The sequence below is a fragment of the Mixophyes fleayi genome, chromosome 4 (genome assembly GCF_038048845.1).
Source record: "Mixophyes fleayi isolate aMixFle1 chromosome 4, aMixFle1.hap1, whole genome shotgun sequence".
NCBI classification, from domain to species: Eukaryota; Metazoa; Chordata; class Amphibia; order Anura; family Limnodynastidae; genus Mixophyes; species Mixophyes fleayi.
In genome coordinates, this window is record NC_134405.1 from 209,901,334 (window position 1) to 209,919,736 (window position 18,403).

The 18,403-nt window shown below is 37.9% G+C and overlaps 1 protein-coding gene across 2 annotated transcripts in view; it reads right to left on the minus strand.

Moving 5' to 3' along the window:
• Positions 1-18,063: 18,063 nt before the first annotated feature.
• Positions 18,064-18,403, minus strand: part of LOC142152522 (sodium-coupled monocarboxylate transporter 1-like) — a 60,333-nt gene continuing 59,993 nt past the window's right edge. For both annotated transcript variants that reach the window (XM_075209247.1, XM_075209246.1), the window contains one exon: positions 18,064-18,204. In XM_075209247.1, coding sequence (XP_075065348.1) covers positions 18,103-18,204 — 102 coding nt within the window. In that variant the 3' untranslated portion in view covers positions 18,064-18,102. The remainder of the gene's footprint in view (positions 18,205-18,403) is intronic.

Genomic DNA, 18,403 nt, shown 5'->3' on the forward strand with positions numbered 1-18,403 from the left:
GTATGATTACTGATGACAACTACAATGTACTGAGGGAGTCAGTGTTATAATTATCTGTACAGTACTTTAGAGCTATCATATCATCTATTACTACCACAAGTTAATACATGTTAACTAAGTTGTTAGAGAACAGTTTGTTTACAATTTAATGGCCATATTAATATATATCATTATCATGAAGCATACTTTCATAAGTTTTTCCTCCAAATTCTGGGCACAGCAATGGGCACCGCCTGGACGCCCACTCATGCCAATTTGTACCCCAGATGGTGGGAGGGTCACGTTGTATTTGTGGAAGAATAGTAACATTTTACAAAACACGTCAATATGGGGATTCGCTACATTGATGATATTCTGATCATTTGGGATAGGACTAAAGATCAACTTTTGGTTTTACGATTTCAATTTTAGACTGACCGTGGAAATTGACAAATCAGCGGTCAATTTTTGGGATTTACAGATTCCGTTTGGCCCTGGAGGGAAAGTAGAAACTGATCCGTATCATAAGCACACAGCAATTAACAGCTTATTGCATCATAGTAGTTTACATTTCCCGCCTATCCTTAAAGGAATTTTTGCGCTGCAGGCGCAACTGCTTGGATGAACAACATTTTGAACTTCGAGCAGGAGAACTCTCAAAAAGGCTTGAAAAAAGAGGATATAGTCAAAGAAATATCAAGAAAGCATGGCATAAGACTAAAAAGAGTAATCGTAATAATCTTTTATATCCAACTGCGACCATAGAAAAGAATAACACGATTAGATGCATAGGAAATTTCAGTGAAGAATGGAAATCTATTAAGGAAATTTTTCAAAACTATTTGGAGATCCTAAGAACGTATTTGGACCTGGAAAGTAAATTGGAACCAAGAGCTGTTATCAACTGGAGACGTTCGACCAACCTCAGGAACAAACTGGTTCATAGTCATTTTAATTCCGGTACAAGAACCGAAAATACAATGATAGGTTCATATCAATGCGGTAAATGCAAAGCCTGTAAATATATGAAGAAAACTCTATCAATAACAGATAGCTTGTGATCCTTTTGATACCTATCATATTTCATCAATTGAGACATAGAAAATGTGATTTATGGATTAAGCTGTACCTGTAATAAGTTTTATATAGGGATAACTACTAAGGGGGTAACTCTAATGACCTGAGTGCTATTGGTCTAGAAAAAGTAAGCTTAGGTATAAAAAGAGGGGACGAGCTCTTGAAATAAGAAAGTAGATGAATTTTTCTAATGGACAGCCCAACACCTAAAGGCATGGACAATATTTTGAATATGCATCTTTTTGTGAAATTACAATTTCACATATATGATTTAACTTTCTCTAAATACTGACAATAGTCATTCAATTTTGGAAATTACTATTTCCAATCATTTTTCTCCCTCTACTGAATAAGACAAATCATCATTAAAAAAACAGTATGATGTTTTCATATGACAATATGTCTAATAATTTTAGATTATGTAATATTTACAGTAACTAAAGAATGAATATAAAATTGAAAACTAACAATATAACATGAAATATAAAATAATGTACTTACCAGGAGTTGGAAGTCTGGAGGGAGAGGGAATGAGAGGATCTGGATTCAGCACAACACTATTAAAAAAACTGGCCATTTTGTTTTTTTTGTTGTGGAATTGGTAGATCACATTGAGGGAAAATTTCTATAACATTATAGACTATATAGTACATATCAGATATGAAAATAATGATGACAATAGAAATTTATAACATTATATTGTATTACATATTATGAGATTGCAAAATATAAGACAATAAATTATAAATTATCATGAGATCACAAAATATAAGATAAAAACTGTTTACTACGGTATAATTATTATTAAGGTAAGATAGTTATTATAATAATTTTTACATTATGATTTGTTTTTATACACATTTGTTCATAAAATCACTAATATCACTTATCACTTCATTTTAGTACACAGTTGATTTTAAAATCACATTACTTTGCTATCCAATCATTAAAAAGGTCATTAAGCTCTTTTATATCATCAAACTGATTGATTTGTATATCAGTCTTTAGACACTGTTAACTAATAATAAAATTGTTTATTTAATTTAAATAGTTTAGACAAGCACTAACAATCATTATATTAAAATTTAATATTCACATGTAACACCAGTCTAAAGAGAAATTATTTGTTTGATCATTTGGTTATAGTATTACACGTTAAGAATGTTCACAATGGAGGCTGACTACACTATAAAATGTAAGAGAATCAACTTTATAATAAATAAAATACTATTATTACTATGTATAAGACTGATAGCAAACTGACAAACTGATAATTAACCTTGCAATAAACAAAACATAATTATTGGTATGAATAAGATCGATTGTAAACTGGCAGATAATGTTAGGTTAAATTATATGCTCGGTTTGAGCACAATAGAATAACATTGCTAAACTGCTATTGGTCAAATGATATGTCTAGCAAGCTAAATGTTTAATGATTGGTCGCCACCAATTTTCCTTTTACAATTGGTTTAAAGACATGTCAATTAACAAATCTTTCATCTGATTGGTCACCTGTCAAAATAAAGATTAGGCACTAACAGATGATCGGTTTGCTACTACTAGTTTTTAGCAAAAAATATGTCGATATCTGCTGAAGTGTCCGCACATTGATCCTCTATGTCCTAAGATAGAATTTAAAACCCTGTATGCAATTAAGAACCTAATTAGCAGCTACTAAAATAAGTTATAACAGAAAACTTAAAATGACATTCTAAGAGGGTACCATATCCTCACAGATAAACGTATTTAAACAAGAGCAATCAATATAAGCAGTAATCACGTCTAAGCCTGGATCACTACAGAAACATATTGTTTAACAAAAGCAAACAATGCTGAATAAGGACACTGTTTGTTTCTGAACTAATGCGTCCTCGTGCTTCAGTCGTTGAACTTGCAGGAGTGTCACAAGTGTGAAAGTATGCTGCTCAACAAAGACAGAGCTAAATGAGACCGTGCTGTTTATACAAATTTGAACAGCAAAATAAGCAATAAATATAGGTAATAAGAAACATCAGATTGCTGCAGTAGTATGAACAGGTTTGTTTTATGAACATGAAATCAAGGCCGGTGCTAGCATGTCCGGTGCCCCCCTGCAAAAATTTATTTTGGGCCCTCCTCCTTTATAAATTATTTGTTCATGCAGTAAAGCTTTTTCTTTCAATACAAATCATATAATACACTCTACTAATACAAATAAATACATTACAGCAAACATGAATTGCTATATGAATGTAAATGAAGAATATGTATTCTTTGTAATAAGATTTTATTTTTTTTGCAAATTTGTTTGGTTGTGCCCCCTCCTTCATCACACTGTGCCCTCTTCATTATACTGTGCCCTCTTTTGATCCCAATGTGCCCCTTCATCATTACACTTTGCACCTTTATCCTTTATCAGGCCCTCTCCTCATAGCACTGCTGCCGCCTTCTCATCCACACTGCTGTCCGCCTCTTTCATCAACATTGCTATCCCCCTCCTTCATCAACATTAGTGTCCCCCTCCTTTTTCCCCACATACTGCCCCCCTCCTTTTTTCCCACATACTGCCCACCTCCTTTTACCCCACATACTGTCCCCCTCCTTTTTCCCCACGATAGTGTCCCTCTCCTTTTTCACCACATACTGTCCCCCTCCTTTTTCACCACTGTCCCCCTCCTTTTTCACCACTGAATTCCTCCATTATTGACTTACCTTTCTATGACATTCTTTCCTTCTCTTCTCTTCTTCTGTGTTCTTCTCTTCTCCTGTTTTGGTGTGCTGCTCCTCTCTGTGCCGCTCTTCACTGCCAGACGTCATGCCCGACACTGTCAGTGAGAAGGGAACAGAGGGGAGGGGGAGGATGTGCCGGTGGAACGCAGTAAGTGGGGATGGCAGGCGGGGGGGAGCGCCCTTCAGTCTTGGCGCCCCCTCGCCTTGCTTACCCTGCTTACCGCATTCCGCCGGCCTGTTCTCATGCTTCAGTCTTAGAATGTGCAGGAGAGTTACATTGTGAAAGAAAGCTGCTCAATAAAGATAGAGCTGAAAGGGACCATGCTGTTTACACACATTTGAACAACAAAATAAGTAACATCTATTTACCTGCATGTAGGCAATAAGAAACAGATTTCTGCAATAGTATGAATATGTCTGTCTTATGAACATGAAATGTTAAAGAACCTTAATAAATGGGTTATTTGCTAAAAATCAGATACTATGGAGCACACTATAGCTAACAAATGAAATTGTGCTGCAATGAGAGTATACTTCATGATAATGACATATATTAATATGGCCATTAGATTGTAGACAAACTCATATCTAACAACTTAAACATTGTTACTATTCACAATACATTACCGTGGTTATTTACTATATAATGTTGTCAAATAAATAAAGGAGCGTGTATGAATTTAGTGTTCAATAGGGATAATATAATACATCACTTGCTGAATATAAAACGACAGAATACTATATCTATCATGAACTTTATGAATCAATAAACAGATTGGAAATGATTGGAAATTATAGCTCAAGTGATTACATTTTGGGCTTATATACCCAATAAGACTATTGGATAACAACCTATAGATTTAACATATAGATAACTAATTGGCTCTGATACTCTAAGAACATAGAGGGTTCTTGAGGGAATTGCATTCTTTTCTCCCCTAATTTTATTTTTTTTATACAATTTTTCATAAATGTATCACAATTTTAACATATTTTGCTACTTTAATACAATATAATATTACCATACTTTAGAATTTATTTTAAATTTATGAAATAAAATGTAATATTTTAATTATGTTATGAGTCGCGGCAGTGTCCATAGCCGGCTTGCTCTCCTCTATCCCCGGTGTCCCGGGCATCTCCTTGACCACCGGGATGTCATTTCCAGTTTCTGGTCTGACCATTGCCAAGACAACGACCGGATGCCGCGCTGTCAAATGCCACGTCCCGGTGGGGAGATTAGCGGGGCGCTTGCGTGTTAGTGAATAATTTATTATCAGCCTCCTGCGGCTGATTAAGTTAGGCTCTGATGCTTGGTTTCCATTGGCTGCTCTAGGTATTTAAGACAGGGAGGACTGGACCTTCCTGCCGGTTATAGCATTCTCAGTCCAGTGCTGTTGTTGACCTGCTATTGGATTACTGTCTGCCTGATCTTCCGCTGTGACCTTTGCTTGTACCCTGGACTTTGCATGTTTTCCTGTGCCCCTGACCTTTTGGCTTGTATTCTGGATTTCGCTGTTTCTCTACAGACCTCTGATCTTGGCCTGCTACTGATCACTCGCTCCAGTCTGGGCTAGCGCCTCCAGTTCCATTTGCGCTACGGCCTTCATTGATGAGCTTTTAGTACTCTGAGCTTAAGACCTGGGGGCATCCGAGTACCTGTGAGCATATAAAGCTCTACGGGAAAGGCGGTTGCTAAAGGTGAAGACCTCTGCTCTAACTGTTCTAAAAGCTCATCTTGGTGGTCGTGAGCCCTAACAAATTGCTCATATTATACAATAGGAATTATGATCAAGAGAGAATCCTTATTTTGGTATATATTAGAGTGCCACCAATTTCAGAACTTTCTTTTCTCTTGAATGTCAGTTTATGTTCACTGTTCTGGAGAAGCACCCTCTATATAAGATATGAAAATATTAGGTTAATATACCAACCCTTTAAAAGTATGGATTCAACTAGTGCAGTTATCTAACTTAGTACACATTACAACTGTAATACTGACTAAGGAATAATAAGGAGCACAAAGAAACAATTAAAACAATCTACATATGTCCATCTAATGGGGCAAACAGAAATTGCTTTGGACCCTGAGCCAAAGGGGGCCCCAAGCTGTTTATATTATTTTAAAAGAAGCAGGTAGTCTTTCTGCTCTGTAACCTGTTCACATTCCAAATATGGATCTGCATAATATACCTTTCACCAGATATGGCTTAGCAGATAGTTCTCTGACAGGAGCCTAAACTAGACCCATAAATTGCATATACTTGAGGCAGGCATTTAGTTAAGTGAACCAATGTTCATTAGGAAGATGTCACTAGTTAGTGAATAGGCTTTATCACCTTGAATATTGAATTCAGCCCACAAAATGGCTTCCTCTACTGTGTGTAGGTGCTGGGATTCATTTAACAGAATAAACATAGGTTACCTAAACTTGGATTAAGGTTCTTTATATACATCATAGTTGACTAGTCTCCCTAAATGTCCTGGAGTCTCCCGGACAATTGGTAGACTTTCTAGACTACCATTTGATTCTCACTGAATGTGCTAACAGGCCTGCTAAGTTATAAGGGACATGTCATAATGATGAAAATTGCATCAACAAGCCCACCAACCTCAGTGAACATCGAGTGAACAGGGGCACGATCAGAAGAGGGCTGGCAAATTTTCGCCTGGGGGGCAAGAGTCGACTCGGCAGCCTATTTTAAATGAAAAATTATGCAGGTGGCCCAATGACCCAGCCCAAGTTAGCCCATTAAGGGACCGACCCAGGGGGCAGATGCCCCCCTTCTCCCCAGCCCAGCCTGCCCCTGGGCACGATGGTGTGGTAAGCATCATCATATGCCATTAACTGCCCACTGGATGACACACGTTGCCTCATTAAGCCACAGTCACATTTTCCTTTCATACCTGCCCCTAGAAGGATGGTATGCAAAGCAGGTAAGTATGACATATTTTGGTCTCTTCTCATCTTAACCTTGGTCCATCTTTAAATATTTTTTTCCTTTCTTGGAAACAGATGTGCACTAAGGTCAACTAACTATCTTCCTTGCTTTCATTCACAGAGAATAAAAATCGGTATCTTATTGCATGGGAAGAAGATACAAGGCCACAGTGCAGCATTAGTACCCAGCAACTGATTTACTGTGAAATTATCTTGCAATGTGACATTGCAGTGTTTCTAGTTGCACAGCTAACATGTGATCACTGGAAGACATCCTCTGCTATTTAAACTCTATATATGGAAATGGATAAAGTCGGACAATTCTCCACCTTTTTGTACTTTTTTTGCATTATGCTTCCTGTCTGTTTTACAATTTGTTTCTTTGACTTGATATCTTCCATTTGATCACCAAACTTGGAACTGCAAACCTGTTTACAGCGCAACATGTTTTTGTACTTCAGATATTTCTGAGGAAAGTTTCTATATTATTGTACATCCTATATAAATGTAAATATATGTATATACTTCAAGGAGCTTCATTGTTTGTACATAGCCAAAACTAAAAAAGAGAATGTTCAATTTTCAAACTGAAAAGGTTCTTGGCATAAAGCCACATTTTATGCTTGTATAATGTGATGCAATAAATTGAATTATGCACCTGAAATTCTATTATTTCTAGTTATATCTGGTCCTATTTTACGTCTCTTGTTTGTATGTCTCATGTATATTGATAGAAGCAAAACCTTCTGGCACAAGGGCACTGACATTGAAAAACACTGATTTACATAGGTGTAGTATTACAGCTTACTTGCATTCTAAACCTTTTAGAGGTAACACAAAGGCATAGTGAAAATGTATAGACTCATTAAATAGCAATATGTTTCAGACTGGAATTTTATCAAAGTGGAGATGCACTGAAGCCACACTTTTATATATTGCTGAAGAAAAAACCTTTGATGTTATTGAATAACATTGTGCAATGTGCAAAATGTACTACAGCCTATAGCAACTTATGAGTGCCTATCACCTCTCTAGTGCTGTTTAGAAAGTGAGAACAAATATTTGGCTGCCAAGATTAAAAGCAATTAAAGGGATTTTCCATTTTTCTCTCAACAATGTCCTTCCCCATCCCCTAGTTTTCCTGATTTGCAGTATCACATCTATTGTATTCTGCACTGTGGATAGGAGGTTTGATTGAATGACTGCAATTCCTGCACACACAGCTGTTGCATAAAGTATGTAACACTTGCTTGAGCAGCTTTAAATTATTTAGAATGTGCTTTGCTGCTTTTCCTGGTAATATTAGCCGCAATCAGCATGGAAAGGGCAACCCCCCACCGAAACACTAATTGGTGGGCTTTATTGAAAGAGACGGTGTGGTTCATTTAAATAAGGCCCTTACTGTTCATCCTGGTCCCAAACTGAATCCTGGAATTAGTACATCTTTAGATGGGAGGGAGTGGTCGTGACAAACTGTTGTGGAAATGATGGGAGATACAAGTATTAGCAAAACTATACTGTCCTTCAGACTGCCATTGACATGTACCATGTCTCCCATGTTTTTTTAGTGTAAAAAAATACCTACAAGTAAATAGAGGGTGAGGAGTGTTCAACTGGGACAGTTTATGGATAATTCAATCTATAAAAATAGATAAACGCATTTACCAGAGATAAATGAAAGAGAGCTTTAATAATGATTGTCAATATTACAGAATTACATCATGGTCATTAGTGCTTCCTTTTCTTTCCAATCAATTACCCTTACGTTATAATCCATTTTATTAGAGAATAAAGATAAAGCACAAAAAAAACCTGTATACCATGCATAGCTGCGAATCCTGTGTGTATTCCTTGCTCTAGAGATCCTGGTCCGCAGGCCAGAAGAATGGAAACTGAGCTCCTTGCAGGCAGCTTTAGTACAGGAGATGCCTCCCCTACCTGGTTCATCCTGAAAGGCTTTGTCAAGGGGATGAAACATATTGACTTATTAGATTATATAAATATTAAAGTTATTCAATGGAATTTTGTTTTCCATTTCTCTTGATGACAATTTGTAAAGTGGAGGTAACTGTTGACATCTAACCTTATTTTGATGGCAGTTACTTTTTGTAAGCTATATCCAGAATCTCTACCCTTCTCTTCTCTAGTTTAAAAGTAAATATCCTATTGAGATTATTTTTATGAATGTATTCAATAAATAAGTTGAGTTCCTCTTTAGTGCTTTTCCAAACGAATAAGTAATCAACATTGGTATAGGACAATTTGTGTTTCATTAGGATAGTATTTAAAAAATATTTTTTTCCCCAATATCCTATGTGCAAATTTGCAATACTCGGTACAAAAATAGTGCCCATAGCTGCCCTACATTGTAATAAAAAAAGGTATCCCTACATTTGAAATAATGTGTCAGAATAAATCATATTAGTAAGTTTATGAAATCTTTATGTGTATCCATTAGACTGCAATCCAGATCTACATAATTTTGGCATGCTTTTCTTCCCTGCTTTTGGTCAATAGATGTGTACGGTGACTGCACATGTATAGTTTCCCAATAGTAGGATTCATCCCAGGTACACTTACTTAGCAGCTGAGTATCACTGTATTATTTTTTTTAAGGAAAACCTCTAAATAGAGCAAATCAAGTGAAATTAATTAATCTATACCAGAAAATATTATGTATTTTTGGTAGATAGCAAAGTATTGGTAGGATTGAATTAGCTTGAAATGTAAGTTCAAATTAAACTTTGGTCAAAGTATTCTCTCTTAATGAAATGATGGGAGATACAAGCGTAAGTAAATTGATCCTGTCCATTAGACTGCTCTTGTCACATACCGCATCTCCCATATTTGTTTTATATAGAAAATACTGATTGCATAAAGTTTGCTATATCCATAAATTTTACCAATTTCTTGCAAATGCATTAATATACAAAGTGCCCCTAAGTATCATCACAAGTGTCCCTCCAGGTATCGCCTTATTGCCTGAAGCTGGCAGCATTTGTGATTGATTTTTTTTTTTCTGCAGCGCTGCTCAGTATTAAATTTTGTCCAGATTCTGGTTTAAAGGAGAACTGTCTTAAAAGGGATAGATACTCCAATCCAAATTGCCTTATATATTGTGATCTGTTGGGTGCAAAGGCAGAAACAGGAGACTAATCATTGACAAATAGCTTACAGTAGTTGAGGTGTATCATACATGTCAACAAGCAAAAGTTAAAAAAAAACCCTATGCAATTGTTTTAACTATTTATTTTTATTGTTATTCTTTATTTATAAATCACTGACATATTACACAGTGCTGTGTGTTAAGGGGATCATGATACAAATAAATAACATACACATGAACATGATAGCAAACAAAGAGCCCAAAATGCAGTACACAAAAGCCAGCAATTGCACCTCCTGAGGTCTACGCACTCTGGGCTTTCTGTGATTCTTACAAATGGAGGCCTTATAATTAGTTACCTACTTCTGTTAAAAGCATAATTTTACTAACATTCAAGGCCAGTGGAAGCATTATTATTATTATTATTATTATTATTATCTTTAAGTTATAAGAAACCACATGACATATACAGAAAACAGTGACTGAAGACATAACATGATACAGAAAATGAAGAACAAAAATATACACACACACAGGTAACATGGTAATGCAAATCAAATTATTTCTGGAACAATGAGTGAAAGTGATGGTAGAAATCAGCGAGAAGTTGGCCTAAGCTTAAGAAAACAGGGCTAGGGAAGCAGGCCAAGAGGTACAGAGGGTGATGGAATAGTAGAAGGAGCACACAAGGAAAGAGGGCCCTGCTCCTGAGAGCTTACATCCTAAAGGAAAGGGGGAGACACAAATAGGGTGGTACTAACTGGAGGAGAGAGCCGGGACAAGGGAGTTAGGAGGAGGACTGATCGACTTGAATAAAGAAATGAGTCTTAAGGGTGCGCTTGAAGCCTTTGAAAGTAGATGCTACCCTGATGGAATGTGGACGATTGTTCCACAGCTGGGGTGCAGCCCGGGCAAGGTCCTGGAGACGGGAGTGAGAAGAGGTGATCAGTGACGTAGTAAGGCGACGGTAACAGGCAGAGCGGAGGGGGCGGGCTAAGAGTGTAGGTAGAGATGAGATTGGAGATGTACCAAGGGGAGGATTGATTAAGAGCTTTAAAGGTGAGGGTGAGAAGTTTAAATTTAATTCTGTAGACCATAGGGAGCCAATGTAGTGACTGTTGGAGGAAGACAGCAGAGATAGAGCGGCGGGAGAGAAAAATGAGGCTGCAGCAGCATTGAGGATAGACTTAAGAGAGTCAAGGTGAGAGTCAGGTAGGCCAGAGAGAAGGAGGTTACAGTACTCAAGGCGAGAGATTACAAGCGAGTGAACAAGGGTTTCCGTAGCTTCCGTGGTGAGAAAGGATGCAAACAGGTATAAGGATGGAACCTATTGGTTCCAAAGACCTCATACACATTACCAATTGAGTCTACAGTCAAATCGGCAACTTACAGATGTTGCATGCTCCATTTACTCGTATTCGCTGAAGTGAAAACAAAAAGATCTATCAAGTGTTCTCCATTGACATCAACCACCACAACTGCAGATGTAAACGCTGCTTACACACTACATGTAAAATGCAATCACGTCTGCATAATATATTTTATAGCTACAGACTAAGCAATTTGAGTGCAGAAATATATTACATCTGGTTCACACAATTTACCTGTAAGCCTTAAAAATGGGAAAAATTTCCTTAAACGACATAAGTTCAGAGAATAGTCAAGGGAGTATAGATCTTGTCACCAGCTTGCAGGGCAAGCATAGAGTCTCATTTAGATTTGCATGTAAACATGTGATCCACCCCTTCAAATGCTTCCCCTTAGGCTAAACAAAATAGATCTTCACACATGTAAAAAATGATTTTCTCACTTTTTTGGGCAAAATAAAAAACATTGGATTGCTAGAAGCTAATTGATACTAGGTAAAAAACACACAAAACAAAACATGGGATATAGCCCTACCTGAAACACTCTCCTTCACCAGTGCAGCCTTATTTAGATATATTTCAGATATATTCTTGAATCAGGATCACTTCACAAACCATATGTTAGGATATGAGCTCTTCCACCCCTATTCACTTGCCGCATTATTATACCTCCCAAGATCTCTAATCCTGAAACAGTTCCACCAAAACATTTCCTATAAAGCCTGGATACAAATCAATAAAAAAAATTACAGGAATTATAGATACTCTTAATTTATTCCAATATGGAGGGACCCAATATTCATTCCAAGTCTAAACAATGTCACATTGCTTAACTGGAAAAGTAAAGGAATAGTAGTGACTCGCTATAGAAGATGTATTCAATTCAGGGGTATGTACAGCTTTCAACAGCTTAATGAGAGAGTAAACATTCCCAATACTCAATTCTACTATGTTTTTGCAATTGTGTCTTTACATCTCCTCAATAAAGACAGATAATATAACACTGCAACCACCAAATAAACCAGAATCTAATTAATTTGCTAAAGTCAAAAACGTACAGAATAAGATATTTATATGCAGACCTAATTCCTGCAAGCGATTTGGCAAAAAGATATCCCTGATCTGATTGACCCAGAATCTTTGTTGAATCACTTTGAGCCCACATTGAAATGTTCATATTAATACAATTAACAGAGCCTATATATCCCAGTCATGGTATAGGTATATGATGAAGGGGGAGACGGGAATGTGCCCAAAATGTAACACATAACAAGCAGACATAATAAATTTTGGAATTGTAGAAAAATCACTGTTAAAGACTCTGTTATTTGTACTCTAAAGCTGTTATTAATAAAGGACCTATAAGTCATTCTATTTGCCAACTTTAAACACTAGAAAACTAAACTGCTGTCCTCAGAATTGTATCCTATACTGACAGTATTTGTGATCACTGCAAGGGAACTAATACTACGGCAAAGAATATCCCCAGTTTCCACCTCTCCTAGGCACATTAAAGACCAACTTGCTGGACATACTTTACCTAGACAGGTTGCTACCCCTCCAGATATAATCCCTGTTTTATGGATTACTTTTACCTTTTTTCTATATGTCAAATTTCTGGATAACACTGTACAATCTAACATTATGAAACTGTTCAAGTCAACAGAGTGGTATCTGTTTTGATAAATTGAATAACAGCATTCGTTCAGACCTGCTAGAACTTCGGCCGAGCTTCAGGGACGAAGGTCAACTGCGGGAAGTCAGAGGCGATACTCTTTGGGCAGTGGCACCTGTCATCCTCCACTGCAATCAAGTCAGACTTCAAGTACCTTCTATGCCACCCTGTCTGTTGTGTTGCTGGTGACCGGCTCGGCTTGCCTTACCACCATCCCCTTTCTTTCTTCCAAATGCGCCCCCTAACCGCAATAGGAGAGACTTTTGCAACTGCCACCACTAGGCTCCTTAGCTGCACCTAGAAACGCATCCTTCTGGGTAACTCTCGCTGCTGGGGTACCCACTTGCAGCTACACTTGGGCTGGTACACCTGACTTCTTGCCCTTAGATCGTGGTTACCGTGGATGGTCCCCCCTGGACTATCACACTGGCCAGAGCTGCAGGGTAGCAGGCAGAGTGATGGTACTAGACGCTGGGTTCCAACCTCAGAACAGCTGGATAACAGATTAGATTTGGTCTAATCTGCAGGTCACAGGAATTACAGCAGGTAAGTAGTCGTCAAAGCAGGATCTTGAAGCAATGATGTTTTATTAGCTCAAGTGTCCTAATAAGGACAGTTACACTAGTTTGTAGTATTAATGATCTCCAGAAAGATACAGATGGAATAATGCTACATGGTCAAACAGTGCTCCTTTTTATACAGATTTACAAACATACCCTGGCACGAGGTAATCCAGCCTCCTGCCCCTTTAACCAATCCAGGATGCTTCATACAACCTGCACATAAAATCAACCTGAAGGGGTTTAACACCTTTTTACATTGAATGTTCAACATTCAGGATGTAATATTCTCTAATTTTGTATTTAGTGCAATTTAACTTACAAAATTCACTGCAATCTGTGATATTCTAAATTACTTGTACCCTGAGTCTACATTGACAGGTTCCAAGATACAGGAAGAAAACCTACACAGGACTGAAAGTAATAACCTCCTGCTGTGTTGGTCACTTCACAGGAAAATACTTAATTAGCATGATTAGTCTACCTTCAGAAGTTACAATGCAGTTTTACCTATTGCAAAACAATGAAGTTTTGCCTATTGTATCAGAAATCAGTACATTTCTAATATAATCATATAACATAGTATCAAAAATCAGTGTATTTGCAATTATATACAGAGGTGCGCTGCATCCCTTATTAAAATAAGTATCTACAATAAGTTATTTCTACATGACCCAGCCACAAGTATTATTATTTATCTTTATTTATATGGCGCTGCATGGTTTTTTACGCAGCGCTGTACAGAAAACAGACAGTGGACTATACAGGGTAAAACAGTACAGAACAATAACCAAAAATACCAGGAATTCAAAAGCGACAAATAAAGCTTGTATAGTGAAGCTGGAGCAGAAGAATAGGTAGAGAGACAGGAGGGAAGAGAGCCATGCTCATAAGAGCTTACATCCTAAAGGGAAACAGACAGGAGGCACAATGGGGAGTCAGAGGAGATCAACCACAAGAGGAGAGTGTAGCGGGAGAGGGGGAGAGAGAAGAGATCAAGCATGGAGAGAAGGTTAGGTGGATAGCTGGTAGGCTTTGAGGAACAGATGAGTTTTAAGTGCTCATTTCAATGTGCACCAATTAGGGGACAGTCAGGTGGAAAGTAGGAGGTCATTCCAGGGGAGGGGTGGGGCAGCCTGGGAGAAATCTTGGATTCTGGAGTGGGATAAGATGATCATAGTGGAGTGGAGGAGAACCAATGATCATTGGCTGATCGGAGGGAACGGGATGGAGTGTGAATGGAGAGGAGTTTGGAGATGTATGGGGCAGTGGAATGGGAGAGAACCATGTAGGTGAGAGTGAGGAGTTTGAAAAGGATTCAGTAGGGGAAAGGGAGCTAGTGTAAGACAAGGCAAAGAGGAGAGGCAGAAAAGAAGTGGCAGGAGAGGAAGATGAATCTTGCAGCTGCGTTGAGTATAGACCTGAGTGTAGCGAGGTGGGAGAGGGGGAAGCTGGTGAGGAGAAGGTTACAGTAATCAAGACAGAAAATGATGAGTGCATGGATAATGGTTTTAGTGGCATCCTGAGCTAGGAAGGGCCAGATGCGGCTTGGGTCTGCAACAGGAGGGAGTGCTCAACTGCGTCGAAGGCTGCGGAAAGTTCCATGAGGATGAGCAGGGAGAAGTGACCTTTAGATTTAGCAGAGAGAAGGTCATTAGTGACTTTGGCAAGGGCGATTTCAGTGGAGTGGAGGTAGTGGAAGCCGGATTGGAAAGGATCAAGTAGGGAGTTGTCTGACAGGGGCCTAATGAGGCGGGTGCAGACTACCCTTTCGAGTAATTTAGAGGCAAAGGGGAGAAGTGAGATGGGGCGGTAGTTAGCGAGTGAGTTCGGGTCAAGATTGTGTTTTTTTGAGAATGAGACATATAAGGGCATGTTCCTTTATGAACTTATTATCTTAATAGGATGGTATGATTATTTTAAGATAAGATCCCTAGAACAGATTCACCTTTAGCATAATACATGTTTGTAAATGCTCGGTCACCCCAGCACTTAACCTATAGTTATAGGATCATATTAACATTATGTTTATAGACAGTACACAATAGGAGACCAGCTGGGTACAGTATAATTAGCAGTGATAATGCGAGAGCACTGAGTTATCCGGCACACTACGTCAAGGTCACCCACAGCAAAGATCCAGGAGCAAGGTCAGTCAGGCAATGGTTAGAGACTGGCAGATGGAATCATAATATAGGCAGAGGCCAGGGACAGGCAGCAGTCAAAGATAGAATATAGAGTACAGGCAAACAGTCAAAAGGCAGGTAGCAGACAAAGCAGGATAATAAGCAATCCTGGTTACAACAGAGTGTCACAGTAGCAAGGCACAACATTCAACATACTGGGTCAGTCTATAACAGCATAGGAGGTAGGCAAAGAGGGACTAATAAAAGCTGGAGGAACCAATCAGGATAAGTATCACATTCTTCATTATTCTAAATTAACCCACATGCTTGTGCTATTAGCACTAGGCAAGCAGCTGCTGCTGTCTAGCAACTAGCTTGATGTTGGAAGAAGCAGCAGCGAAAGCCAAGAGACGCTGATTGCCATTTCCTGACAACCAGAGGAGAGAGAGGTGTTAATCTTAACAATTTCGAAATGCATTGGCATTATACTACTCCTACTCCTTTTATGCCATACTTAGCCTAACAGATTGCTAGTGAGACTGTGACTCCCTAGGTACAATGGAATACATTGTTTGCTTGTATGCAAAGTTTGAATTATAATGGAAAGATGTGTTGTTAAATACTTATTGGCACAACCAACACCTAAGCTAACTGCATAGTACAAGAGCCCAAATATTTTATATTGCTTCACTGCAAAAAACTAAAATATCCCATGTTGTGAACATAGGGAACTTACAGTTATTTATAAGGGATGAATCATAACTGCGGTGTAGATATGTTATATCAAATTAATCCATAGATAAGTTCAGCTACTAAAGTGTAAAATGTGAAGACAGAAAGTCTGTTGTATGCGTATATGCACGTTCCAGTGTGAGAAGATAGGTATGTCACCTATGGCAGCTTCAAAGGACTCTTACTGTGAGATATATCCTGACACAAGTTAGTTTTTGGACACCTGAATAGACTTTGTGGGGCCGGTCTCAACTGGACATCCTTGCAGCCCAAGGCAGCATCACATATCTTTGGAAAAGGTATGTCACATTGTCAACATTTCATCATGTTTGGTATTAAAAGATGGACAAAGTCATAAGGCATTTATTAATAATAAAATTGGGTCCGTGTGACGCTCCACCGAAAAGTTAGGTCACAAAGTAGAATTGAGTAGTAAATCAGATAACATGCAAATGGTGATTGAAAAAAGTATCACAGACACATCCCCTGGGAGTGGGGACAAGTGTGGAAGTGTCTTTTAAAAACTGAGAGCAGTTACAGCAAGGTGTCAGACTTTTTGGGAAATCAATTCACATTGATAAGCTGTCCATCTTCCAAGCCAATTTTCCTTGGCCAGAAAAGCAATTCATGTAAGTGCTACTCTGAATGTAACCCCTTTTATTTTAAACTGTTTTGCTTATTATGTCAATCTATTAATTGTTTACTCATTATTTTCAATATCTGTATGCCCTGTACTTTTGTATATTAAATCTATATTTTAATATGTTGCGTCCTTTATACTCTAATGAATCCATTAGCCAGTTAAAAAAAAATATAGCTCGGCCAAATTAACCCTTTGAATGCCAGCTTGTGATTTGTTGATACATTTGATTAACAACCTGTGTGTGCTTGCATTTACATTTGTGTAACAGTCTGGAGATTCGCTGGTGTGGGTCTTGCTAGTCTGTGAGCAGCTAGAAGCCTTGAGTGCCAGTGTGGGACAGTAGATTGAGGTCCTATTGCCCGTATTCAAAAGGTGGTGGCAAACCTGAAGTAGGTGAGGTGTGAGCGCTGTTTGTAGGCGAAACACCCCCAAAGTCACGGCAGTTCGTGACATCCCACTCAACTCAGACTAATACAACAGATCTCCTTAGAAATATTTATGGAGTTACTCATGGGTAGAATCCATAACAATATCTCTAATTTTGAAACAAAAATGGTCCAAAGGAACCCTTCTGACTCTGCCTTTCCTTTTCCCTGTTAATTATTGGTTTTCCTTTTCACATAGTTATGTAATTATTTAAAAGAAGGAAAGGAGTTTTAATATGAAACTGTTAAATGTAAAGAGTTGGCTGTTAGATGGGAATAAGTTATTATTTTCCTAGTCAAACTGGTTGTTTCACGCTCTAAAATCACCAGAGCGTGATCCTCAAAGATGTAAACACCCAGATCGATACTTAGTCCTGTAACAGAGAGAGACTTTTTTTTTTAAATACTTGCAAAATATGAAAATTAGATGAGCATCTTCAATGAAATCAGTAGGTGGCAGTGTTATCACACTTTACATTTTCGCTAAGGTTTTGTAGGGGTATTTTTTTAATTCCTGGAGTCAAAGCAATTTGAGTCTTATTATTATAAATTATTTACCTTGTTTTCTTTACCTATAAATATGAGAATATTCCCTTAAACCACATCATACCACAACAATAAGGTCTGCAAGTAATCATGGATGCCTAGATAATATTGACACTTGCCTGCTCGTAGTAAGCATAATAATTAATATGAAGGGAAAACAATGGTGACAGTCAGTCTCCTTACACACAGGTGTCTTTTATTTATCATAGGTTCTCATTTAAGTTGCGAAAGCTTAAAATCATCCTGTGTGAAAGCAGGATTGTCATGTTCGTGTCCTGGGTCAAATTGCAAGTCTAAAACTTCAGTTTTGTCATCCTAAAAAATAAATAAATTATATATTACAACAACATTCATTATTTCAGACAAAGTGGTAACAGCTTATTAAGTAATATTTTTAAATAACAAATTTTGAAAAAAAAGTTTGAAAACTGTATTTATTTCCCACCCCAGCCTCATGTTATCTGCATGTTGCAAGGACAACCCCAAGATCCCTTCCTCCTGCACCAGAAGAACC